The sequence below is a fragment of the Hypomesus nipponensis genome, chromosome 18 (assembly GCF_054491055.1).
Source record: "Hypomesus nipponensis isolate SF chromosome 18, ASM5449105v1, whole genome shotgun sequence".
NCBI classification, from domain to species: Eukaryota; Metazoa; Chordata; class Actinopteri; order Osmeriformes; family Osmeridae; genus Hypomesus; species Hypomesus nipponensis.
In genome coordinates, this window is record NC_140378.1 from 2,927,691 (window position 1) to 2,953,630 (window position 25,940).

Here is a 25,940-nt window from a genome sequence, read left to right on the forward strand (position 1 = left end):
CACACTCACTCACACACACAGATCAGATCACAGATAAGGACATGTTTGTGTGTGTGCATGTGTAAGGTGTGATATCTGATGATGATGGTATATCTCTCTCTGTCTCTCTCTCTCTGTCTCTCACTCCGTCTCTCTCTGTCGCTTTCTCTCTCTCTGTGTCTCTCTCTTTCTCTCACTCTCTCTCTCTCTCTCTCTCTCTCTCTCTCTCTCTCTCTCTCTCTTTCTCTCTCTCTCTCTCTCTCTCTCTCTCTCTCTCTCTCAGGGAAAGTTCTTTCGCTGCAATGACGAAGCCAAGTCCAGTCCGGAGGAATGCCAGTGAGTCTGAAGATAAAATGGATGCGGATTCCTCCTCCCTCTCTCTATCCCCTCTCTCTCCCTTTCTCTGTCTAACCCATGTCTCTCAACAGAGGGTTCTATATCCTGTATAACAATGGAGACACTGCCCTGCCGTTAGTGGAAAAGAGGAAGTGGAGCAACAGTGAATACAACTTTGACAACGTCCTCGTGGCCATGATGGCTCTGTTTACCGTGTCCACCTTCGAAGGCTGGCCCGCGTAAGAAGCACACACACACGCAAACCATACACATGGATCCTCGGACGCACGAAAACACACACGGGTGTTCCAGAGTTGACCAGGATGTGTGTGTGTGTTTGTGTGTGTGTGTGTGTAGCCTTCTGTACAAGGCCATAGACTCCAACCGAGAGAACATGGGCCCCATCTACAACTACCGGGTGGAGATCTCCATCTTCTTCATCATCTACATCATCATCATCGCCTTCTTCATGATGAACATCTTTGTGGGCTTCGTCATCGTCACCTTCCAGGAGCAGGGAGAGAAGGAGTACAAGAACTGTGAGCTGGACAAGAACCAGGTCGGTCCTGTGTGAGAGCGTGTGTGTGAGAGCGTGTGTGAGAGCGTGTGCGTGTGTGTGTGAGTTGGTCTTACCTACTCAGCTCTCCCAGAGCTAGGGTGAAAACGTAGACTGACTCCCAGTCCAAGTAGGAGCCCCAGGTGATGATGCTAAACCGTGTCAACCCCTCGTGCCCTCCAGCGCCAGTGTGTGGAGTACGCTCTGAAGGCCCGCCCCCTCAGACGGTACATCCCCAAGAACCGCTACCAGTACAAGTTCTGGTACGTGGTCAACTCCACGGGCTTCGAGTACGTCATGTTCATCCTCATCATCCTCAACACGCTGTGCCTGGCCATACAGGTGAGGCTGCACTGGTTCACCCCGGATGCTGTGTTCTGTCTTTCTCTCTCCTTTCCTCCCCTCGCCTCTCGTTCTTTCTATCCGCGCGTCTTTCGTTCTCCTCTCCCCTCTTGCTCCCTCGTCCTGTTTGTCCTTTCTCCTTTTTTTCCTTTCTTTCTTTCTTTCTTTCTTTCTTTCTTTCTTTCTTTCTTTCTTTCTTTCTTTCTCTCTTCCCCCCCCCTCTCTTCCCATTCTCTCTTTAGCTTTCTCTCTCGCTCCCCCCTCCCTCTCTCTTTCTCGGCTTCTCTGTGTTTCCTTTGATGTGGTTTTCTGTCTCTTGGTTCTCTCTTTGTGTGTAAACCTGTTGCACTGTGTGCCTTTTTCACCCCCCCCCCCCCTCCCAGCACTATGGCCAGTCCCAGCTGTTTAACTATGCCATGGACATCCTCAACATGGTCTTCACTGGCGTCTTCACCGTCGAGATGATCCTCAAACTCATCGCCTTCAAACCGAGGGTAGGCCCTCTCGATGTCTACCCCCCACCCTCCTACCCCTCCTTTCTCCTCCCTCCTCTCTCCTCCCTCCTCCCTTCCCCCTCAAGCCCTCCCCCCCTCTGCTATCTGCAATCCAACTCCCTCCCTCCTGCTGAGTTTGTTCCCCTTGTAACACCAGTGACCCCTCCCTCATTTCCCCTCCCTTTTTCCCCCTCCCTTTCTCCCCCCTCCCTTCCTCCCCTCCTCCCTTTCCCCTCCCTCCCCCCCGGTGGTGTCTGGTCTCCCCAGGGGTATGTCGGGGATGCCTGGAACGTGTTCGACGCCCTGGTGGTCATAGGCAGCGTCGTCGACATCATACTCAGTCAGGTAGATGTGAGTACCGACCGGACCCCCCCCTCTCCCTCTCTTCCTCCTCCTCCTCTTCTCCCATCCTCCCCCCCACCCCTCCTCTCCTCCTCCTCCTAGTCTCCCGCTTCCTATTGTTTCGCTCGGGCTTATCTCTGGTCATTGGCTCTGTCCTGGCCAGCCACTGTCTGTGGTGGGTTGTGCTGCGGCAGACTGTGTTGTGGTCCAGTTCAGGTCTGTGTTGACACGGAGCGTAGGACGGCCGTCTCTCTCAGGCCGCTGGGAGCTGTGTCACTGAGAGAATCACTGGACACGTCTACGGAGAGAACACTGTAGCAGAACCGTGTCTTGTCTGACCCCTGAAATACTGCTAGAGCCATGCCCCTTCTGATCCTTGATCTTTTGCTCCACCTTCTATATGCACTATTTCTATGTCGCTTTGGGACTGAGGGTCTTAAATGAATAACGTGTAAATGTAATAACCGATTCGAGTAATACAGACCTGACGAGTATCTTGGTATGTACAGAGTATTTAAATGTGGATGTTATTTTGATTCGATTCTCTCACTCGCACAGGACCGCTCAGTTCTGTTTCTTGAGTCTTGTTTATGTCTGACCTCTTGACCTCTTGATGTTCACTTCTCTCTCCGTGCTCTGTTTGCCCTCTTTTTTCTCTCTTTCTGCCTCCACTCTCTCTCTCTCTCTCTCTCTCTCTCTCTCTCTCTCTCTCTCTCTCTCTCTCTCTCTCTCCCTCTCTCTCTCTCTCTCTCTCTCTCTCTCTCTCTCTCTCCCTCTCTCTCTCCCCTCACTGTCCTTCCTTTTCTTTCTTCATTTCTTTATTTCTTCCTCCCTCTCTCTTTTCTCTCTGCGTCTGCTGTTACAGCACTATTTCGCTGATGCATGGAACACGTTTGACGCCTTAATTGTTGTGGGTAGCTGCGTTGACATTGCAATCACAGAGATCAATGTAAGTAGCCATCTTCATTGCCCCGCCCCTTGCCCCGCCCCCTGCCCCTTGCCCTGCTACTTCACAGGGCCTTGCAATAATTACAGAGTTGCATTGAAGATCATATCCCTCTTCCGCACACGCCCCTGCACGACAAATGCACACACAATTTTCAGCGGCACACATTTGTGCTTGCTGCCCGATCTTGAATGCAACCTTCTAGCCAAAGAGCATTTTGCCATGCTGCATGCACGTTATGTCCCAGGTATATCAGTACAGCAGGAGTGATTCAGACCCCCCCCCCCCACCTCTCCCCTCCCCGCCCACAACATTGTGAAGGCTGTGGTGGTTATTGCAAGCCCTCCCCACTCCCTACTCTAGGCTGCAGTGACATCATGCTTGCTGCTTTTCTGTGGACTGTGTTGATGAAGATTGTTTGTCCGTCTGCCTGTTTGCCACACTGCTGTCACACACATTCAGGTCACTAACTGTCCACAGTGGTGGTCCTGGCACATTTGGCGAAGTTCACCCCTGCTGCCCCCCAAACCCATGTAAACGGCATGACAATTGGTGTGAACACACAGACGCACTACCTTTTTATGCCAGCAGAGGGCGGCAGACACAAAAATGCCGGAAAATGCCGTCCCTCTCTTCATGCCCCCCTGGGCGGCTGCCCGGTTGCCCGTGCCTAGAACCGTTACTGACTGTCCACACTGTACATGTGAACTGTACACTAACACAGGAACTATACATGCACAATCCCTATTCCAGGATGAGCTTCCTGTAGTGTGTTGTTGCCTGGTTGAAGTCAGACAGAGTCTTATATCTTAGAGAGCACTAACCCCAGAGCTGCTGGCCTCACAGCCTCCCAACCTCACAGCCTCCCAACCTCACAGCCTCCCAACCTCACAGCCTCCCAACCTCACAGCCTCCCAACCTCACAGCCTCCCAACCTCACAGCCTCCCAACCTCACAGCCTCCCGACCTCACAGCCTCCCAACCTCACAGCCTCCCAACCTCACAGCCTCCCAACCTCCCAGCCTCCCAACCTCACAGCCTCCCAACCTCACAGCCTCCCAACCTCACAGCCTCCCAGAGAATCTGACATGAGGGGAAGAGTGGTGCAGCACATGTGTCAGAGAGGAAGTCTGTCTCTACCTGTCTGCCGGTTTACCTGTCTGCCTGTTTCTACCTATCTGCCTGTTTGCCTGTTTACCTGTCTGCCTGTTTACCTGTCTGCCTGTTTCTACCTATCTGCCTGTTTGCCTTTTGACCTGTCTGCCTGTTGACCTGCCTGCCTGTTTACCTATCTGCCTGTTTGCCTGTCTATCTGTCTACATGTCTGCCTGTCTACCTATCTGCCTGTCTTCTCATCTACATGTCTGCCTGTCTACATGTCTGCCTGTCTACCTGTCTGCCTGTCTCTTTGACTATTTTGTCTGTGGTCTTCCCAGAGGATGAGAGATGTTTGCATGACAGGCTGCATAGACCTTCACACTGTGGAGTCTCATGAGGTTCAGCGTTCGTGGTAGATGCACCGCCTGTCGGTATGGTGTTTACGGAGGTGTTGCAATAAAGCTGGATGCAGATTGAATCAAATAGGAATTAACTCATGCATCATGCATCTGGCATGTGAGGGAGTATGATGGCATGTATTGGTTGCTGAGGAATGAGGTGAATGGATGAGGTGTGTGGTGAATTAATTGTATTTGCAATTTGTAAAAGTAGAATTACAGATTCCTTCTCTAGTCCTATCGCATTTGTCCTTTTCGCTTTTTATGATTATAAATCTTAATTTCAACATAAATAATTGTATTCCTATTTGAACCCCCCCAATTTTTTTTAACAATGAATTGCAAAAAAAGAATCGGCTCAATGAGTAGATGAGATGTAAGATGAGGTGTAATGTTAAGAACTTCAGTGGATGAGGTCAATGGGGGAAATAAGGAGTGACAATGTGAACGGTGAACCAGGCAAGGTGAAGGGTTGACATCACAGTAACCATGGTGTTTGGTTTCTAGTCGCCACTCATGGGCCCGGTCGTCAAGGTGATAGTGGAGCCTGGGGTAAGAAGCCCCGCCTACGCCCAAACCCCTCCCCCTTCGCCGTCTCAAGATGTTGAATTGTTTGTTGTTTACTTATTTGTTTTTAAGTCATCCTGTTTGCTTGTTTTCGTATGAGTCATGGATGGAGGTCCTTCTCCATGGAGGTGTTGTCTAAAACATGGAGGTCCTTCTCCATGGAGGTGTTGTCTAAAACATGGAGGTTCTGTGGACCAGTTCTGGACTTCAGGAAGTCATGTTTGTCATATTTGTTCCATTTCAGATATATTCTCTTATGTTGGTTTGCTCCTGTTGTTGTCTGGTTACCAAAAACACAGGTTTTGTGGCTTGGTTCGTTGGTCTGTTTGCAGTGGTCAGTGCTCTTTTTGCCAGAGTGTGTGTGTGTGTCGTGGATTTGAGTGTGTACTCTGAGATTGAAGTGTAGTGTGTTTCCATGGTATTTTGGTATCGTTCTCTACTGTCACACATATCAGAGATGCATGGCCTTCTTTTGGATGTCTAACACAAATGCACAAGACACTAACATGGAAGTACAGATGTACACGCACACACACACACACACCCCCACACACACACACACACACACACACACACACGCACACACACACACGCATACACACATACTCACACACAAATGGTCTGTCTTGTCTTTTAGTAGCTTTATATAATGAAGTCCTGCCAGTGTTCCACTTATGTCCCCTGTGTGTGTGTGTGTGTCAGAACACGGAAGACAGTGCTCGTATCTCAATCACCTTCTTCCGGCTGTTCCGAGTCATGCGATTGGTCAAGCTGCTCAGCAGGGGGGAGGGTATCAGAACACTGCTGTGGACCTTCATCAAATCCTTCCAGGTGAGCAGACCAATCAGGAACGAGTAATGATATTTTGTGAATAGTCTGATCACAGAACCAATTGCTGTCAACACACTGTCAAACATGTCAAACTCACATCCTGTTCTCTCTCACCCCCTGCCTCCCTTTTTCTCTCGGTCTCTCACTGTTTCTCTCACTGTTTCTCTCACTGTTTCTCTCTGTGTATCTCTCACTGTCTCTCTGTGTCTCTCTCTCTGTCTCTCTCTCTGTCTCTCTCACTGTCCCTCTCTGTCTCTCTCTCTGTCTGTCTCACTGTCTCTCTCTCTGTCTCTCTCACTGTCCCTCTCTGTCTCTCTCTCTCTGTCTGGTCTCACTGTCTCTCTCTGTGTCTCTCTCTCTTTCTCTCTCACCCAGGCTCTTCCCTACGTAGCTCTGCTGATTGCCATGTTGTTCTTCATCTATGCTGTCATTGGGATGCAGGTAACTGAGCCAGTCCCGAGAGCCACATACTGAAGCCCTCAGGGGGAAGCCAGTACTTACCAGTACTTACCAGTACTAGCCAGTACTAGCCAGTACTTACCAGTACTAGCCAGTACTAGCCAGTACTTACCAGTACTGACCAGTACTAGCCAGTACTTACCAGTACTTACAAGTACTAGCCAGTAGCTAAACCAGTACATCATTAAAGTTTCTGTATTGCTGCCTGTGTGTGTTTCAGGTGTTTGGAAAAATTGCCCTGGTGGATGGAACACAGATCAATCGTAACAACAACTTCCAGACCTTTCCTCAAGCTGTCCTCATGCTCTTTAGGTATATTTGTGTGTGTATTTACTGTATATTCCTGTGATTGTTTTTTGGTTCAAATCTTGTCGGTTCCTGTTGTTGAGGTGCATGTGTGTGTATATTTGTATGCGTGCGTGTGTGTGTGTGTGTGTGTACAGGTGTGCGACGGGCGAGGCATGGCAGGAGATCATGCTGGCGTGTCTGCCAGGGAAGCTGTGCGACCCCGAGTCAGACTACAACCCCGGGGAGGAGAAGACCTGCGGAAGCGGCTTCGCCATCATCTACTTCATCAGCTTCTACATGCTCTGCGCCTTCCTGGTACACCCCCACACACGCACACACACACGCACCGGGCATGTGGCTGGCGAGCACCGCTGTGTACACAGAATGCACTTTTGTAGAAACGAAGAGACAAAAAAAACAGAGGAGGGATAGAATGAGAGACAGGAAGAGATGGAGCGGGGGGACAACAGGCAGGATGCTGAGGTTTAAACCACCAGGTCTTATGGACACAGGGAAGCCCATGCACCCACACGTTTGTGCCTATTGAACTAGTATCTAGTCTATCAAACTGTATTTTTGCAAAAAATGAAAAATTCAAGCACATCCAAATCTCACAAAGCTAGCTAGGATGCCCCCCTCCCAGACACGCACAGTCTCACATATAGATTTGAGCCTGTGTCTCTGTCCTTCAGATCATCAACCTGTTTGTTGCTGTCATCATGGACAACTTTGACTACCTGACACGGGATTGGTCTATTCTCGGGCCCCATCACCTGGATGAGTTTAAAAGGATCTGGTCGGAGTACGACCCTGAGGCCAAGTAAGTCTGGACCCCCCCCACCCACCCACACACACACACACGTAAAGATCAGTGTGTTTGTGCAGGTCTCAGTGTGTGTGTGTGTGTGTGTGTGATTCAGGGGCAGGATCAAACACCTCGACGTGGTGACTCTGCTGAGGAGAATCCAGCCTCCTCTGGGCTTCGGCAAACTCTGTCCTCACAGGGTGGCCTGTAAGGTGGGTTCACACACACACACACACACAATAACGTTCCCCTGGCGTTTGTTTGTTGGCAGCTAGATTATATTTGTCATGTCAGAACACTGAGAAGAGTACGACCTCTTGATGAGTGTTCCCAGTGAGAATCTGCAGCTGTGATTCAACAGTAGTAACATACAGCTTCTCCCCTCTGGGCACTTTTCATTTACTGTCAATGAAAACACAGGATGAATAGTCCCCAACGCCAAATAAAGTGGAGCAGTAATTCAGTCCTGGGAAATGACGTGGATAACGACAAAGATAGTTAGTTTAGATGCACACACACACACACACGCGCGCGCATGCACGCACACCCAAATGAATTCACAAACAGCACAGACATTGTACAATGCGTGGATAACGACAAAGATAGTTTAGATGCACACACACACACACACACGCACAAATGAATTCACAAACAGCACAGACATTGTACATTGACATAAGCATTGTGTAATGTAATCACCCCCCTCCCTCTCCTCCATAGAGACTGGTTGCTATGAACATGCCACTGAACAGCGACGGGACGGTCATGTTCAACGCCACGCTCTTTGCCCTCGTACGCACCGCCTTGAAGATAAAGACAGAAGGTGAGCTGGCCACGTTGTGTACACTGACACGACCACTGGCCCCCATACACCATCGCTGCGGTTCTCAAAGGTCAGACACGAAACAAGCAGCATTCGACCTGGTGGCGTCGTTCCACGCTCGACCACAGGGTGGCTCACTTGTAACTGCTGCTGCAGCAAGCTTTAGGGTGGTGCCAGCCAATCCTGGGGTTTCGCTAAGTGCATTTTTTTTTGCCAGGCAACCTGGACCAGGCGAACGAGGAACTGAGGGCCGTGATCAAGAAGATCTGGAAGAGGACCAGCATGAAGCTGCTCGATCAAGTGGTGCCCCCCGCAGGCGGTCAGTGGAACGGCCCCGTGTCTCTGCGTCACTTCACGCCGTGTGGCTTTGTTTCTATCTCTCTTTCCATTTTTTCTCTTTCTCTTTCTTCCTCTTTCCTTTTCTATTTCTCGGAACTTGCACTCTGGTAGCACAGCGTACAAAAAGATAGGCAAATTTGACCACGTACACCAACAGCGTGCTCGTGCCGTTACGCTATGCAAAGCATGTTACAGGAGTGCCGAAAATTCCTGGAAATTCCGGAATATATTGTTCGGAAAAGGATGTAAAAGCAGTCGTTTGAATCCAAAAGAAACCACACCATACACAGGCAACACGTCTCTGCTATTGGGTGTCTCTCTGGGCGGTGTTGAGGACCATACTGGGACCCTAACTTCCAGTACTAACTGACAGGTTAGGCCCCAGGTCAACAGATAACAACAGCCCACAGGCACACCCTCACAAACACCCTTACGCACTCACGCGTGGCTGGCGGTTCTCCGAAACTCGTCTTATCTCTGTCAGTGTTTCTGCGCTTTATCAGTCTCGCTCTATTTTCCTCCCCCACTTTCTCTTTCTCTGTGGTTTTCTGTCTCGCTCACATCCTCCTCGATTTTTTTGTACAGTGATGTCCATTGCGGACTGTCGTGTACTGAAAAGGTAATGGGGTTCAGTATATGGTTTAGTATGGTTCTATAGCTGAGATGTACTGAACCCCATGATCTTTTCTATCTGCTATATTGTTTCCTCTTCCTGACACGGACTGTGTTTTCCCATCACACTGCATTGAATGCTGCTGCGAGGTGTTTGGCCCATAACAACACTAACTATTTAGTCTCATTCTCGATTGTCCAATGGCGTTTCTCTGTCTTGTTCTACTTGTTTCGACGCGCCTACTAGCGTGCATGGACACTGCCTTGCATGCCGTAGTTTAGTTTACTAATGCCTCTCTCGCTCTTTTGCTTTCTCTCCATCTCTTCTGGGCACTCAAGCATCTCTCCTCCACAGCTTCCTCTCCGTCTGCAGGGTGTCTTCCTTTCCCTCCCCCCTGCCCCCCCTTCTCTTTCTGCCTCTGGAACATTCTGACGTAGTTCTGTTTTAGGCCGGTGGCATGGAACAAGAGATTCTCTCAGTCTCTCTTTTTCTCGCTCTATCTCAATTTGAATTCCTCGATATAATTTCTTACTCTTTATCTCTCCACACATCTAGCTCTCTGCCCTGTCCGCCCTCCTCTCTGTTGTGACCCTCTCTGCCTCTCTGCTATGCTTGATTGAGTGACCTAGACCTCCACCACTCCTCTGCCCTCTGCCTTTGGTCACGGCTGTTGCTTCACTAACATCTAGACTTCTGTGTTTGTGTCTAACATGGCCTCTAACCAGGACACTGCTTACTGCATTTCAGTCGTGCTCTCGCTTGCTTCAAATGCTAACTGTGGCAGTGTCACTTATGTTATGTCTTTTAGCTAGGTAGGAGTAGGTAGTATTGTGCTAGTCTGGTGTATAGTAGTGTAGGATGGTGTATAGTAGTGTAGGATGGTGTATAGTAGTGTAGGATGGTGTATAGTAGTGTTGGATGGTGTGTAGTAGTGTTGGATGGTGTGTAGTAGTGTTGGATGGTGTGTAGTAGTGTTGGATGGTGTGTAGTAGTGTTGGATGGGGTGTAGTAGTGTTGGATGGTGTGTAGTAGTGTTGGATGGTGTGTAGTAGTGTTGGATGGTGTGTAGTAGTGTTGGATGGTGTGTAGTAGTGTTGGATGGTGTGTGGTAGTGTAGAATGGTGTATAGTAGTGTAGAATGGTGTATAGTAGTGTTGGATGGTGTGTAGTAGTGTTGGATGGTGTGTAGTAGTGTTGGATGGTGTGTGGTAGTGTAGAATGGTGTGTAGTAGTGTTGGATGGTGTGTAGTAGTGTTGGATGGTGTGTAGTAGTGTTGGATGGTGTATAGTAGTGTTGGATGGTGTGTAGTAGTGTTGGATGGTGTGTAGTAGTGTTGGATGGTGTGTGGTAGTGTAGAATGGTGTGTAGTAGTGTTGGATGGTGTGTGGTAGTGTAGAATGGTGTATAGTAGTGTAGAATGGTGTATAGTAGTGTTGGATGGTATGTAGTAGTGTTGGATGGTGTGTAGTAGTGTAGTCTGGCCCAGCCCCTTTAATAGACATGGTGTTGTTCATTTGGTTGGACAGGTTGAGTTTTAGTTTCAGGGGTTATGGGTTCAAGTAGCACATGTTGTTAGGTTCTAGTATGAGATGTTATGGTTTCTAGTAGCAGTTACATTTTTAAGGTTCTGGTATAATGTTCTAGGCTCAAATACCAGATATTCTGGGTTCTCGTCCCAGGAGTTCTTATCTTGATGCGCGCTGGTTATGGGTTCTAGTCTTAGGAGTTGTGGTTTTCTGTTGAATGGCTCTTGGCCTGTTGACATATCCCAGCAGTTGTGTTGACGGGAGAGGTGTGTGTGCGGTCTATCCACTCAGATGACGAGGTGACAGTGGGGAAGTTCTATGCCACCTTCCTGATACAGGACTACTTCAGGAAGTTCAGGAAACGCAAGGAGCAAGGCCTAGTGGGCCGGCACTCGTGGGAAGGGCTCAACTCCACCATCGCCTTGCAGGTGAGTTGACGGATGCCGTGATCGACCAATCGAAGCCCTCAGAGGCAAGAATGATCCTATTTCCGCCCCAGTGAAACTGCAATGACTCTCAGGCTAACTGTGATCTTTGGAGCGTTCCAAACGACTCTGCGCTAGTTCACAGCGGTCTGCATATCAATACCAGAGCTGCTCCCTGGCTAGTTGCCACCTGCAACACCGTCCATGGGACCTGCAGAGTTTGAGTGTGTGTGCGTGAGTGGATGTGTGTGTATCCTGCCTGCTCTCAGTTGCTCTCTTGTCGTGGTTCGTTGCAGGCCGGTCTCCGCACACTGCACGACATAGGCCCAGAGATCCGCCGCGTCATATCATGTGACCTCCAGGAGGAGGGGCTAGTAGATGTAAACGCAGAGGAGAACGAGGAGATTTATAGGGTAAAAAAACGATCAACGCCTCACTTCCTTTGTGACCACTTCCTCTATGGAGGCCGGTGCCTGGAAACTGCATGCCTGCTTGACGCCAGGCTTGGTAGTGGTTGCTAGCTGATAGTCTGCTTGCTCAACATCAAAACAGACCATAATAGGTCATAGTCCTCTGATAACATTTTTCCAAAACGGCTCCCACAGCTGTGTTTACTGGCTTTGTTAAGGTGTACACCACTTCAGTTTGTTCTACGCAACAGACGTAAACAACAACATATCTAAACATTCAGAACAGCGGGGCGAGATGTGAATGTGTTCAACATTGACGTGTGCGTTGAATGCTGCTGTGGAAATTCCCTCTGTTTCTCTTCCCCCAGCGAAATGGCGGCCTGTTCGGGAACCACATCAACCATGTCAATGGCGACCAGCGCGGTTCTGTCCTCCTGACCAACGTCACCCAGAGACCCCTCCAGGTCCTGCCCCCGTCCATCCACGCCTCGGTGGAGCCCCACCAGCCCAGGGCCGGCGGCACCTCAACCCCCCGACCTCACAACCCCCGCCAGCCCCCCAACCCGCTCAACTACCACCCCAACTCCGCCCACCACAGATCCTCCAACACCAACCTCAACAATGCCAACGGGCCCACCCTACCCTCTCTGGCCCCTGGGAGACAGCCCACCCTACCCCCCCTGGCCCCTGGGAGACAGCGCTCCCTGCAGCGCCAGCGCCAACACTCCTCCTCTAACGGGGCCCTGCCCTCTTCGGGGTTGAGCCACGGCCACAATGACCGCGACACAGCTTGGAGGTCACACTCCACTAGGTCAGTGTCCAGACCTCCTCCCTAAAGGTCAAAGGTAGTTCTCGAATCCCAAAAAGGATTGTGGTTGACCAGGTCAATCTGTGTTCCTAGAGGTCATAGTTCACCAGGTCATTCTATATTCCTTGAGGTCACAGTTCACCAGGTCAGTCCATATTCCTAGAGGTCACAGTTCGCCAAGTCATTGTTTAACCCTGGAGGTCACCATATACCAGTTCAGTCCAAACTCAGGTCCAGTCCAAGTGAAAGTAATAAAACCTAGAACTGTGAAACCATTTCAATGGACAATCTCCATTGCTATATATTTTTTTGTCTGTGTAACACACCCAAATGATCAATTTGATCATTTCTTAGTTTAATGTGTTTGGATGTTTTTGTTGTTGTTGTTAATATCTATTAAGGATTGTGTTTTCTTGTCTTTGTCATTGCATGCCCATCCTCCACCTCTTCCTCCTTTTCTTTCTCCTTCCCTCTTCCTCCTCTGCTCCTCATCCTCGTCATCCCAACTGTTTCTTATGTGTTCTTCCTGGGCCAGGACTCGCTACTATGAGACCTACATTAGGTATGTTAGTGTGTGTGCGTGCATGTGTGTGGTTGAAGGTTATCAAACAGCAATAGAACTAATAAGCGATATAGATGCAACCACAGCTCAATGGCCGAGCTGTAGTTGTAGCTTGCTCCCTGCATTATTGCTCTGACACAGTTCTGATCTGTGGGTCTCTATGCTTGTGCTCAGCCCCACAGCCATACAGTACGCAGGACTCTCCCGGAACCCCCAGAGGGATCTTTGACATTTTGACCGATAAACCTCACCCCTAAATTTCAAAAACTAAATTTTTTTCAAGGGAGATTCAAGGGATTCCTTTTTCATAAATCCCCTCTCCCTACATTGACGTAAGGGTTCATGTATAGAACGCCGGTCATTATCGGGAAAATAACCCCCGACAGGGCGAACAGCACCCTGACGCGAAGCGGAGGTTTCTCGCTAAGCAACGGAGTACGCTGGGGTTGAAAAGTTACCGGACTACTTGCGGAGTGCTACGAAAGACGTAGCACAAAGAGAAGCAAAAAGGCCACTTTCCTTGACAACGGTCTGTTATTCATTGCAACAGTTTGTCATCAGAAGATAACAGACCGCAGAACGTTGGGAAGCCCCCTTCAAGTGAATGGAGCTTTCTACAGCGTTAAGAACAGCCATGTAATAAGATGTAATAATATGACCTCCATTTTGTAACTTAAAAAATAGGATTTTCTATTGCGCTGTAATCATGACCTGTGCACTCGATGCTCTGCTTGACTACCTGCTGCTTGTGGTTGCCGGTCTAGATGTCTTCCTGACCTCCAGGTGTTTTAACGCTGACCTTGTGATCCCAGGTCCGAGCCCGGGGGCGGTCTCTTCCCTACCATTGGCAGAGAAGACCCGGGGGGCGGGGACAGCGATGATGACAGGGGATCTGGGGAGTACTTCAGTGGAGAGGAGTTCCAAGAGGATGACATCATGCTGGCCAGAGACAGGTATTGCCGTGACAACGACCCAGAGAAGGCCTGTTGAATGTCACAAAGGCTTTCACGCGGTTGGGGTTAGTTGTGATTAGTTGTGGGCAGTATTAATAGTAGTCGTGTGGTTCCCAGGCTGTCGGAGTACCCAGACCTTCAGGGAGACTTCGATCTGGAAGCTTCCACGGGTTACCATCAAGCTGATTGTTTCTATGACGACGATCAGCAGCCCATCTACCAGGATGGCAGACGGTCACCTAAACGACGGTTGCTACCCTCCACACCTCAGGGTGAGGTTGCTACAGCTATTGTTGCTAGTACACTCCTGGCATTTTTACTACACTCAAGGCCAGTGTGAAGCATCACAGAAGAGATGGAGTCTATTCATCTATATCTATGAACATTGTTGCACATCCCAAATGAGCTCATGAACTCCTGTTGAATCGGGCGCATTGCCCCAAATTCCCATGGCATTGAACTGTCCTGACTGGTGCAGCTCCATTCATGGGATCGTCCGTCTGTGTGTCCAGGTTCCCACAGGCCCACCTTCACGTTCGAGTGTCTACGCAGACAGAGCAGTCAGGAGGACATGCCCCTGTCCCCCTCTGGACGCCACCGCACGGCCCTGCCCCTGCACCTCATGCAGCAGCAGGTGAGCACGCAACACGTCAAATAACTATAGAAGGGCACTTGATTTGGCTTTCCTCGCATGCAGAGTTCCTCGCATGAATGGTATCTGCTTTTGGGGCTTTCTGTTTGTCCATTTGGGTGAGGCAAATCAAGAACACTAAATGTCCAAGTTAGAGTTTGTTGTCTACACACCCACACACACACTTTAGATATACAGTATATAGATATATAAACACATACTGTACACTACACAGACATATGTAGATATATAAACACACATGTACACTACACAGAGACATACACACATATACAGTACACACACTCATATGCACACGCATGCATGCACACACACACACACACACATACTATACGTGCACACGCACACAGGCAGGATCCCACACAGATGGGGGCATACAGACAGTCTCTCTCCTTTTTCTTCCTCTTCACTTGACCACTGGGTTGCCTAGGTGATGGCGGTGGCAGGCCTGGACAGCAGTAGGATCCAGCATCTGTCTCCGACGCGCTCACTGCGCTCCTGGGCCACGCCCCCGGCCTCACCCATCAGCCGAGACCGATCTACCAGCTACACACCCCTCATCCAGGTGTGTGCGCGTGCGCGCGCGCGTGCTTGGCCTGTTTTGAATGTGCAAATACGTGTGAGCGAGAATCCGTACGTTTGCACTGCTGTGTGTCGGTGGGTGCGTCTGTCCTTGTTTGAGCTTTGGTGCGCATGGGCGCGTTTCAGTGCATGAAGTGCGTGCCTAGGGTCAGCGGTGTGGCGTGTGCGTCTCCTCCAGGTGGACTGGCGGGGCCAGGACAGTGTGAGCAGCTCTCCTGGGACGGCCCGCAGGAGCTCGTGGTACAGCGACGCCCCCGAGGGGCCCCCGCGGGTCGCCTACTCCCCCTCCCTGCTGCAGATCCCCCCAGAGTACCGCCAGCAGCACCAGCAGAAGAGGGGCAGTGCCAACAGCCTGGTGGAGGCCGTGAGTCTGCTCTAGTCCCACATCTCAGCCAGGGGCCCTGGGAGGCCAGTTTGTAAGCAGGAGGCCAGCTTGGTCGGATCGCTCAGAGTAAGGCCGTTGTGAGGCCAGAGTAAGGGCAGGGTGAGGCCAGAGTAAGGGCAGGGTGAGGCCAGAGTAAGGCCAGAGTAAGGGCAGGGTGAGGCCAGAGTAAGGGCAGGGTGAGGCCAGGATGAGGCCAGAGTAAGGGCAGGGTGAGGCCAGGGTGAGGCCAGAGTAAGGGCAGGGTGAGGCCAGAGTACGGGCAGGGTGAGGCCAGAGTAAGGGCAGGGTGAGGCCAGGGTGAGGCCAGAGTAAGGGCAGGGTGAGGCCAGAGTACGGGCAGGGTGAGGCCAGAGTAAGGGCAGGGTGAGGCCAGGATAAGGCCAGAGTAAGGGCAGGGTGAGGCCAGGGTGAGGCCAGAGTAAGGGCAGGGTGAGGCCAGGGTGAGGCCAGAGTAAGGCCAGGGTAAGGCCAGGGTGAGGCCAGCCTACTGACTGGTAGGACCCTAACAGTGCTGTGTGCTGTTTCCGGCCAGGTGCTGATCTCCGAGGGCCTGGGAAAATATGCCAAAGACCCCAAGTTTGTGGCGGCGACAAAGCATGAGATAGCGGACGCCTGCGAGCTGACCATCGATGAGATGGAGAGCGCCGCAAGCAACCTGTTGAACGGCAGTCTGGGTAACAGAGCGGGGTCGGAGGTCACAGACGCGTTGGCGGCCGTCAGGGTCCGTGGTCTCCATGACTACAGTGATGAGGAGGGGGACTCGGGGGGGAAGGGGGAGGAGGACCTGACTGACGAGATGATATGCATTACCAGCCTATAGCAGTGACTCTCACACACACAGCACACTTTCACACACACACACTCACACAAGTGATCAAAAGTGCCTTGCATTTTTTCTTCCCGTGTGTGAAGAATTGCAACACGGCCAGCTCGAGGGCAGTTGAGTGATAGAGCAAAGGAAGCGATAGAGAAACTGGAGGATGAAGTGACGCCTGAAAGCTCCGCCCACACGGGACTCTTGGCCGGGTGCTTCCGGAGAATTCCTGCCCTGGGCTGTAGCTTTGGCGTCGATCCTCTCAGTGGTTCCAGAGGGAAATCACATATCAGTGAAACAACAATGTCTCTGACCCCTCCTCGTACATATTCCCCGGCAGCCCTGCCCTCCCCACCCTCCGTCCCTTCCTCCCCCTACAGCCTCCTTCTGCCCTCTCCCCCCTTCCACCTCTGAATCCTGACCCTCCACCCATCCTCCCCACTGCCCCCTGCCCTTGCCCCTGCCTCCTGTCTGCCTTACCCTGCCAGTCTGTCAAATCAGGTGGACACTGACAAGCTGTTGTATTCAAACCACAACGTGAAACTGTGAATCGAAACCTCGGAAGTCAACTGTGTCCAGACTCAGTCCACTGAACGGAGACACAGGCACACATGGAACGTACACTGTCTCTCTCTACAGGGAATAACACACACACTGCCAGGTTGCTTTTGATGAAAATCTCCTTATGATGTAGATATATTTAGAATAATTTCCAATTTTATTCAAAAGAGATTACTTATATTTTGTAATTTATTTATTTATAGGACCTTTTACCCCAGTGGTTTGGGTTAGATCATTTATTTATATTGAACGACAATGATATTCTACTTTGTTATGTTCTGCCTTCCCCTGTCACAGTAGATTGCATATTTAAGTGGCAAATGCGCGAGAACCAGAGTAGTTCTTCTGATCATAGATCAGATCCCAGTCATTCTGGTTTCTAGAATGCACAAGAGCTGCTATTCTACTTGGTGTGATGCCATCTCTACTGCATACAGGGACATTCCTTAGGACAGGACTAGCTCGTTTGCACATTTTTGTCACCAATACGAATGATTGACAATAGACCAACATAGCACAGCACACTGCCAACACACAACCTGCAGGTTTTATACAAACATTAATGATCTTGTGGACCACTGAAGGACATTCTAACTGTGATTCTAATTGTGCGTTGTAAACTGAACACTAAATGATGTCGTGGCGACCACATTGTCCACTGTCAATGTGCAATGGAAGGGCTTCTTCAACATCAGACCAAAAGGTACTATTATGCTTCTTCACATACGGGTGTGTCTAAAAGTGCTGTGTAGGTTCATATGCATTTTCTAACCTGCTGTGTAAACTCGAGAGGTACAACACGTCAAATAACTATAGAAGGGCACTTGATTTGGCTTTCCTCGCATGCAGAGTTCCTCGCATGCATAGTATCTGCTTTTGGGTATCTGCTTTCTGTTTCAGTTCATTTGGGTGAGGCAAATCAAGCACACTAAATGTCCAAGTTACACCTGACTACTTGACCAATGAAAACACAGTTCACACCTCTCCTGCAGGCTCCCCTCAACTAACCTCAGGGGTTCTAGAACAGACTTGTAGGACCTAGATTGCACCCTTATCAGAGACTAAACTGCATTTAGGGCCAGTTTCTCAGACATATTCAACCTGACTAAAATGACCTTTCAGTGGGAAATCTCCGTGGACATGATTCAAGGCCCTAGAGCAGGCCTAGTGTCTGTGAAAGTAGTATTGATGCTGTTCTTGGTCTAAGATGTGTGCTTATCTGTTTCCAGGAAATGAAACCACACATTATATTTTGTCAGAAAGACAAATGGAGAGATAAAGATCCTTCTAATGATCGAGAAACTCACACTAACTCCTTGGTTCAGAGTTGAGCTGAATAATAGAGACTTAAAGCAAGTAAAGCAACGTGCAATTATTGATATATTATTATTATTGACGTGTACCAATGTTTGGATATTGCTGACACCATGTAAATCTGTACAGTTTCTGAATTAATGTGTAAAGTGATTTACTGTACTTGAAGATCTCCTGCTCTCTAAACTGCCCATGCTTTCACAGACTACTAAAGACTGATACCAACTTTGTAGCAGATATAGTACCTCTTAGATTTTGTACCAAAAGATTATTACCTGTTTTTTTGTACATTTTTGCTTTTAATCTCTTGAATATTTGCCTGGAAATACCATGAACTGCTGAAAATTATTTTGTAATGACCATTACTGAATAAACTCTTCCCCTGAGTGTTCAGTCCTAGCATGCAGTCGGGCAGAGCCACTTGATATATGAATGACATCTCAGGGACATTTATACACACACATTGAAACACCCTAACTCAACCAGTTTATTGCCTCTCTCCGTGACACTGAACACTGCAGAAACAGCATTGGCTGTTCTCCCAGACAAATGTAAACATTTGCAAGAACGTAAAGATTACATTGTTTTAGGATTGAGACGTTAAGGCTAGTTAATGAGAGATGTAAATGATTAATTTTAGATTAAGTTTAGAATAGGATTAAGATATTGAGACACATCTAGGACTGAGAAAACAAGACAATATAAATCTTCATTAAGAAATCCTTCATTAAAATCCACAATGAGGAATGGTGGAATTGTAAAAATATTGCTAGAGTGGGGTAGCACCACTACCATAACTGCTAACAGTCCAGGCCGATACAGTATATATAGGAGATTATAAGATCAGTTAAAAAGCTTCATACAATTCCAAACTTCATATTCCTAAACTGACATGACACAGTTCAAAATACTTCAAATGCTGTACTTGTGCTTGGCTAAATCACTGGCAAGGCTGGTCAATTAGTGATAAAAAGCTTACTTTCATCCTGAGAAAATCTAATGAATCTTAGATACACTGATAACTGAATCTGAGATTGAACACAAAACATAATTCTTTATTTCATTGTAAACATGCATGTAGAAAAAATATACGTTTGATCTTTGCCTTGAGCAACACTGAGGGCAAGTATTTTAGGCATAATTAATTAAGATCACACATCAACATCATCATCAACAAGATCTAGAATATTGTACATCTACATTAGTACATGATCATCATTGAGACTACTGGTTCTCCTGGCTCAGTCAGGGCCGGCGTTTGCTATAGGCAAACTAGGCAGCCGTCTGGGGGGGCAGGGGTGCTGTTGAAACATCTTGCCTCGGGCGGCGAAGGTGCTTGCGCCGGCCCTGGGCTCAGGTGTGTGTTAGTGTGTGCGGTCGTCCCGTTTCTGCGCCTCCGGTTGTGTGTGTGTGTGTCCTACCGCTGTGTTTCCAGAGTGGGGGGCTGGTACACTGGCACGCCCATGTCGCTCAGCGCCGGGCGCCCTCTGATTATGTCAGCCGCCTTCTCCGCTATCATGATGGTGGGCGAGTTCAGGTTGCCGCTGACGATGCTGGGCATGATGGAGGCGTCGACCACGCGGAGACCCTCCAGGCCGAGCACGCGCGTCTGGGGGTCCACCACCGCCGCGGGGTCGGAGGGAGAGCCCATCTTGCAGGTGCAGGAGGGGTGGTAGGCGCTGTCAGCCTTGCGGCGGACAAAGGCGTCTATCTCCGCATCCGACTGGACCTGGGGGCCCGGCTGGACCTCGGCGCCGCGGAACGGATCGAAAGCCTTCTGGGCAAAGATCTCCCTGGACAGTTTGACGCTCTCCCTGAACTCCCACACATCCGTCTCTGGAGGAGGGAGAGGGGTGGAGATCAAGACCGAGGAATCACTGAGGAGTCACTGCCTTAAGCCCTTACACATATATAACATGACTGATCATTGTGGACCACTGAAGGAGATTCTAACTGTGATCTTAATTGTGCGTTGTAAACTGAACACTAGATGATGTCGTGGCGACCACATTGTCCACTGTCAATGTGCAATGGAAGGGCTTCTTCAACATCAGACCAAAAGGTACTATTATGCTTCTTCACATACGGGTGTGTCTAAAAGTGCTGTGTAGGTTCATATGCATTTTCTAACCTGCTGTGTAAACTCGAGAGATACAACACGTCAAATAACTATAGAAGGGCACTTGATTTGGCTTTCCTCGCATTCAGAGTTCCTCGCATGCATAGTATCTGCTTTTGGGGCTTTCTGTTTCAGTTCATTTGGGTGAGGCAAATCAAGCACACTAAATGTCCAAGTTACACCTGACTACTTGACCAATGAAAACACAGTTCACACCTCTCCTGCAGGCTCCCCTCAACTAACCTCAGGGGTTCTAGAACAGACTTGTAGGACCTAAATTACACCCTTATCAGAGACTAAACTGCATTTAGGGCCAGTTTCTCAGACATATTCAACCTGACTAAAGTGACCTTTCAGTGGGAAATCTCCGTGGACATGATTCAAGGCCCTAGAGCAGGCCTAGTGTCTGTAAAAGTGGTATTGATGCTGTTCTCGGTCTAAGATGTGAGCTTATCTGTTTCCAGGAAATTAAAGCACACATTATGTTTTTTCAGAAAGGCAAATAAAGATAAAGATCCTTGTAATGATAGAGAAACCCACAAAAACACCTTGGTTCAGAGTTGAGCTGAATATATAAAAAACTTCTATTGTATTCATCAGCGTTTCTCCTGTCACCTAGTCTAAAGTAGGAGCCCTACCAGTAGAGAGGTAGTTGGGCTGGAGAAGAGGGTGGTCCAGAGGGTTGGCACTTTTCAGTTTCATCCACCCAATACTTGTGCTTCTCACTGGTCCAACGTGAACCTGCAACACAGCAACATGGCCTCTGATTGGTCAAGATGAGTGGTGCACTTGGACATTATGCTCAGTCAGAGATATGTAGTAAATCTCTGTCACAAACACCTGTGTCTATTTTTTTCTGAGAAAGAGAGCACAGATTCTTTTGGGTAATCTTGGACTCTTTAAATTTAAACTCTCACATTAATAAAGTGACCAAAACAGCTTTCTTTCACCTGAGAAATATAGCGAAGGTACGACCATTCATAGACCAAAATGATGCAGAGAAGTTAATTTATGCTTTTATATCCAGCCGGCTGGACTACTGTAACGCACTTTTCACTGGTCTTCCCAAGAAAACCACTGAAAGACTACAGCTCATTCAAAATTCTGCAGCTAGATTATTAACCAAAACTAAAAGGAGAGAACACATTAGTCCTGTCCTAGCTACTTTACACTGGCTCCCTGTTACCTTCAGAATTGACTTTAAGGTACTTTTCCTTACATACAAAGCTCTACACGGACAAGGACCTAGCTACATTTCAAACTCTCTTATAAACTACACACCAGCTAGAACACTGCAATCATCAAATGCAGACCTATTAGAGGTCACCAGAAGCAGTCATAAGAAGAATGGTGATGCAGCCTTTGTCAATTACGCCCCAAAACTATGGAACAAATTACGCTAGACATTTTCAAAAGACAGCTTGAAACCTATCTTTTTACAAAGCGTTTAACTAATTTTATCCAAGAAGGGTTTTACTACTTTTATTTATTTATTTATTGTTTTATTATTGTTTTATTACTCTTTTTATTGTATTTGAGAGACCGCAGATAGATTGCAGCTAGTCTGGGTTGTTATATGTTTTGGAAACTGCAAAGGCAGCTCGAGTCTAAGACGGATTCGAGACACCGCAAAGACTGAGGCTGATGTGCTTTTGATTCCCGCAAAGACTGCGGCTTTTATTTTGTTACATTTTAATTTTGTATTTATTTATTTGTATTCCTTGTATCACTTGTATTATTGTTTTTATTATTATAGTTTTTATGGATTTTATGTAAAGCACATTGAGCTGCAATTCTTGTATGAAATGTGCTATGTAAATAAAGTCTTATTATTATTTCCCACCAGGTGCTTCAGAATTAGCGTCATGCCCACGCACACTCCACTACAGGTCTACTTTACTGGGAAATTCTGTAGCATACTTACGCTCATAGAAGCTGGCATAATCTTCCAGTCACGTCATTATATTCCACTGAAATACTGTGCAAGTGTTGTGCAAATTAGACAACCATAACCGGGGTAGGGCATGACCTTGAACTTCTTCTGAGGAACTGGTTGATGCTGGTTGAACTGGCTTCCAGATTATGTGATAGGTAAAAGCTACTTCACTAATTCAGAGATATGTTTTGTGAGTACATAAAGAAACAGATAAACTTTGTCAAACTCACACATGCACAAGCTAATAAACATACCAATCAAAGCTACAAAATGTCACAATTACATGGCACATGCATTAAAGATGCTGTAAAGCAAATTCCATGATTTGGTTCTCAGTACATTTTATACGTGTTTATTACAATTGATTTAGCTAGTGTTGCTGTTGTTGCTGAATTCAATAAATTCGAGGGGGCGGACCTCCCCCCAGTATCAAGCAGAGAAGACATGTTTGTCGGTGATTTTTTAAAATTTGGATGGGTAGTTAACAACACAATATTATGTGGTGTGAAGAACCTAAAACATCTTTAAGGTAGATGTTCCCTACCTGGTAGGCCTCTATCTTGGAGGCCACCCTGCCATGGTCGATGACTTGTGACGGAAGGAAGTGGAACTGTATGTCCGGGTGGGCCACACCCCCTCGGCTCCGGATGAACCCCCCACTCTCCAGGTGGGCCGTGGCCCCGTAACCTGGGGGCAGTCACCATGGTTACACAAACAGGCAGGTTCCAAATCAGGAAGCAAAGGAACACCACTTCAATGATTGTAACATAAACAACTGAATCACTCGAATTCTATAAATACAACTTTGAAAGTGCCTTTGAGGTTTCAGTTTGGGGGTGTCATAGGGCTCACTGCATTAAGTAAATGAAATCAAACCCTACGTATTTGAAAGGGACACGCCATTAGCCCAGATAGAGGGGTTCACCAGTGAATTTTAGGAGCCACTCCAGTCCTATCTGCACCATGTGGAAGGGTTTCTGGGCCTTGTAGAGAGTGATGGGTTGGGTACACTCCTGTTGCACATACAGCTCCAGGTGGTCCTGCAGGTTACTACCAACCCCTGGACACACACACACAGCATGTCAAAATGGATCTGTAGCTTAATCATTGTTGGTGTTCAATAATTGTGTGTGTGTGCTGAGACGTTCCAGTGGAGTCGGTTACCTGGTAAGTGCTGGACCACAGGAATGTCCAGTTGCCTGAGGTGGTCTGCATCGCCCACCCCTGACAGCATTAGCAGCTGTGGGGAGTTGATGGCCCCCCCGCTGAGAATCACCTCTTTATCAGCATACAGCTGACACACAGATAGGGTGTTTGGGGGGGGGGGGGTATATAATGTTTACATTAGCTATCAGTTAAATACATGAATAAATAAGTCAGCCCCCTCCCTCCCTCCCTCCCTCCCTCCCTCCCTCCCTCCCTCCCTCCCTCCCTCCCTCCCTCCCTCCCTCCCTCCCTCCCTCCCTCCCTCCCTCCCTCCCTCCCTCCCTCCCTCCCTCCCTCCCTCCCTCCCTCCCTCCCTCCACAACAAGCCTCTGGTCCTCCTACCTTCTTCTTCTGTCCATTCTGGAGGTACTCCACTCCCACAGCCCGTTTCCCTTCAAACAGAACCCGGGTGATCATGCAGCGCACCTCAGCCTGCAGGTTGGGTCGGCTCAGCACTGGCCGCAGGTACGCACTGGCAGTGCTCCACCTCTTTCCTGTCAGGGGCACAAACTCGGGTCCATCCATCTGGCCTTTTTGTCACACCCATCCCCCTGTCCAGTCTTTATGCATGACAATATCCATGTATTCATCCATCCCTCTTTTTATCTATCCATCCATCTATCCATCCTAATGTACCTTTATGTATCATCATGTCCATCCATCCATCCATCCATCTACCCACCTATCTATCAATCCATCCATCCATCCATCCATCCATTGGTACCTTTATATATAGTCATGTCCATCCACCCCACCCCCTCCTGCTGGTACCCGTTCATGTCATCAGTAAAGGGGTACCCCGCCTGCTGCCCAGCCTCAATGAAGGCCTGATGTAACGGGTGGTTGGTCTTCCCCCGGGAAACATGTAGTGGCCCGCTGCCCCCACGGTAGCGGTTTTCCCCCAGCTCATGGAACTGAGCCTTGCGGAAGTAGGGCAGGCAGTGTTGGTAGTCCCAGCCCTCCGCACCCTCACTCTGCCAGCGGTCGTAGTCCAGGGCATGGCCCCGGATGTACACCATGGCGTTGAGGGTGGAGGACCCGCCCCAGACACGGCCCCGGGGCCAGTACAGCACCCGCTGGTCCATGTGCTCCTGGGCCAGCGTGTGGTAGTACCAGTTGTACTTTTCATCGCACAGGTTGTAGGTCAGTGCTGCCGGCATGTGGATTTTCCAGGACACTCGTTTGCTGCCGAGAAACATGTCCTTCGGTCCTGCCTCCAGAAGCACCACCGACTCCTGGGAGTCTTCCGAGAGCCGATTGGCCAGGACGCAGCCCGCTGACCCAGCCCCCACGATGATGTAGCTGCACGACGGGGTTGGGGAGCTCTGATTGGCTGCGGTAGTGCTCCTGTGTCGTAGGGAGGAGGAGGAAGAGGGGGCAAGCCTCCAGGTTGAGGCAACAGAAGGCCCAGGGAACCAGGAGGACAAACACCTTCTCACCCCCATGCTGACTCTGACTCGCACAGCCATAGAAAGCATCCTGACTCCTGGTAGTGTTGTTCTAATAAAATACAGTCCTCTCCCAACATCAAAGGAGCACTTGCAAAATCCCTGCACACCTGCAAGCACATAAACACACACACGGTTACGTTGTTCACAAAGAAAATATTAACACCGACATGATCATAAACAGTATGTTTATTGACAGGCTGTACTACTATGTGGGGCAGACACAATATTCATTCTCATTACTCAACACCTCTGAATAATGAAACGTTATCTTAACTAAGTACCCTTGCTATCCAGTAGGGAGCATTTTAAATGAACCTAAAAGACCTTCCAACAAAAACAGTGAACATGTTATGAATCAGTTACAAAACAATATTCATGTATTTTCACAGACATGAAGCCAAAATTATAATCAGAAGGCCTAGCCCCCGGTCTGTGTATGTTGTCATAATGTAATAATTTATTTAAGCCAGTAGTATTATTGCTCAATGAACTTCAGACCACGCAACCTCCCTACAGTAGACAAGAGGGGGGGCATGAGGGGGACGTCACATCAGCTTTGCTAAGTTTTGCAAATAGAATAGAAGGGAAATGTTCACAACAACGGGGAAAAGAAGCCAGATACACTAAAACGACGAGTTGTTTCTATAGATATATTACATAGATCACATAATAGCACGGAAGTCAATAAGCAAACGACGTGATTCGGGCTGAAGTGCAAATGTCATAGATGGCCTCTGAAAAACAAAACGCTTCACACGTATGATAAAGTTAACGAAATAAGAAGACACACGTTTCCGATTATAGGACTAGCTGACACTCTGCAGACACAACTCATTTTTTCAAGGACTGTTTTCAAATGTAAATAAGTTAAATAAACAGCTGACAAAAGCTTCACTTACCGCTAACCAGTTTTATAACTGTTAACTGAGTTTTACGGCGAGAACTGTTGATAGGAGGGTTGCCGAGTAGGGGGCGGGGTTTACGGTTGGCCATGTACAAAACAGTGGGAAACAGTTTCTGCT

At 48.6% G+C, this 25,940-nt stretch overlaps 2 protein-coding genes across 2 annotated transcripts in view; one reads left to right on the forward strand and one right to left on the reverse strand.

The window, feature by feature from the left end:
- The window catches only part of cacna1db (calcium channel, voltage-dependent, L type, alpha 1D subunit, b), a 53,988-nt gene extending 35,383 nt beyond the window's left edge, over positions 1–18,605 (forward strand). The window contains exons 27-52 of the mRNA XM_084681339.1: positions 263–315; positions 408–554; positions 673–874; positions 1,055–1,213; positions 1,597–1,707; positions 1,975–2,052; positions 2,915–2,998; positions 4,999–5,043; positions 5,761–5,889; positions 6,265–6,330; positions 6,569–6,660; positions 6,792–6,951; positions 7,329–7,456; positions 7,557–7,653; positions 8,162–8,264; positions 8,482–8,583; positions 11,035–11,171; positions 11,465–11,581; positions 11,947–12,389; positions 12,922–12,948; positions 13,761–13,901; positions 14,019–14,173; positions 14,414–14,535; positions 14,981–15,115; positions 15,311–15,496; positions 16,050–18,605. Coding sequence (XP_084537465.1) covers positions 263–315; positions 408–554; positions 673–874; positions 1,055–1,213; positions 1,597–1,707; positions 1,975–2,052; positions 2,915–2,998; positions 4,999–5,043; positions 5,761–5,889; positions 6,265–6,330; positions 6,569–6,660; positions 6,792–6,951; positions 7,329–7,456; positions 7,557–7,653; positions 8,162–8,264; positions 8,482–8,583; positions 11,035–11,171; positions 11,465–11,581; positions 11,947–12,389; positions 12,922–12,948; positions 13,761–13,901; positions 14,019–14,173; positions 14,414–14,535; positions 14,981–15,115; positions 15,311–15,496; positions 16,050–16,337 — 3,507 coding nt within the window. The 3' untranslated portion in view covers positions 16,338–18,605. The remainder of the gene's footprint in view (positions 1–262; positions 316–407; positions 555–672; positions 875–1,054; positions 1,214–1,596; positions 1,708–1,974; positions 2,053–2,914; positions 2,999–4,998; positions 5,044–5,760; positions 5,890–6,264; positions 6,331–6,568; positions 6,661–6,791; positions 6,952–7,328; positions 7,457–7,556; positions 7,654–8,161; positions 8,265–8,481; positions 8,584–11,034; positions 11,172–11,464; positions 11,582–11,946; positions 12,390–12,921; positions 12,949–13,760; positions 13,902–14,018; positions 14,174–14,413; positions 14,536–14,980; positions 15,116–15,310; positions 15,497–16,049) is intronic.
- Positions 18,606–18,669: 64 nt separating this feature from the next.
- chdh (choline dehydrogenase) lies at positions 18,670–25,878 on the reverse strand. Its single transcript, XM_084680018.1, has 8 exons — positions 25,818–25,878; positions 24,192–25,025; positions 23,810–23,961; positions 23,426–23,555; positions 23,187–23,321; positions 22,806–22,948; positions 20,964–21,066; positions 18,670–20,042 (listed from the first exon to the last, which is right to left on the reverse strand). Exons 2-8 carry the CDS (start codon positions 24,943–24,945, stop codon positions 19,624–19,626), a joined length of 1,836 nt encoding a protein of 611 aa, XP_084536144.1. The 5' UTR covers positions 24,946–25,025; positions 25,818–25,878; the 3' UTR covers positions 18,670–19,623.
- Positions 25,879–25,940: the final 62 nt, after the last annotated feature.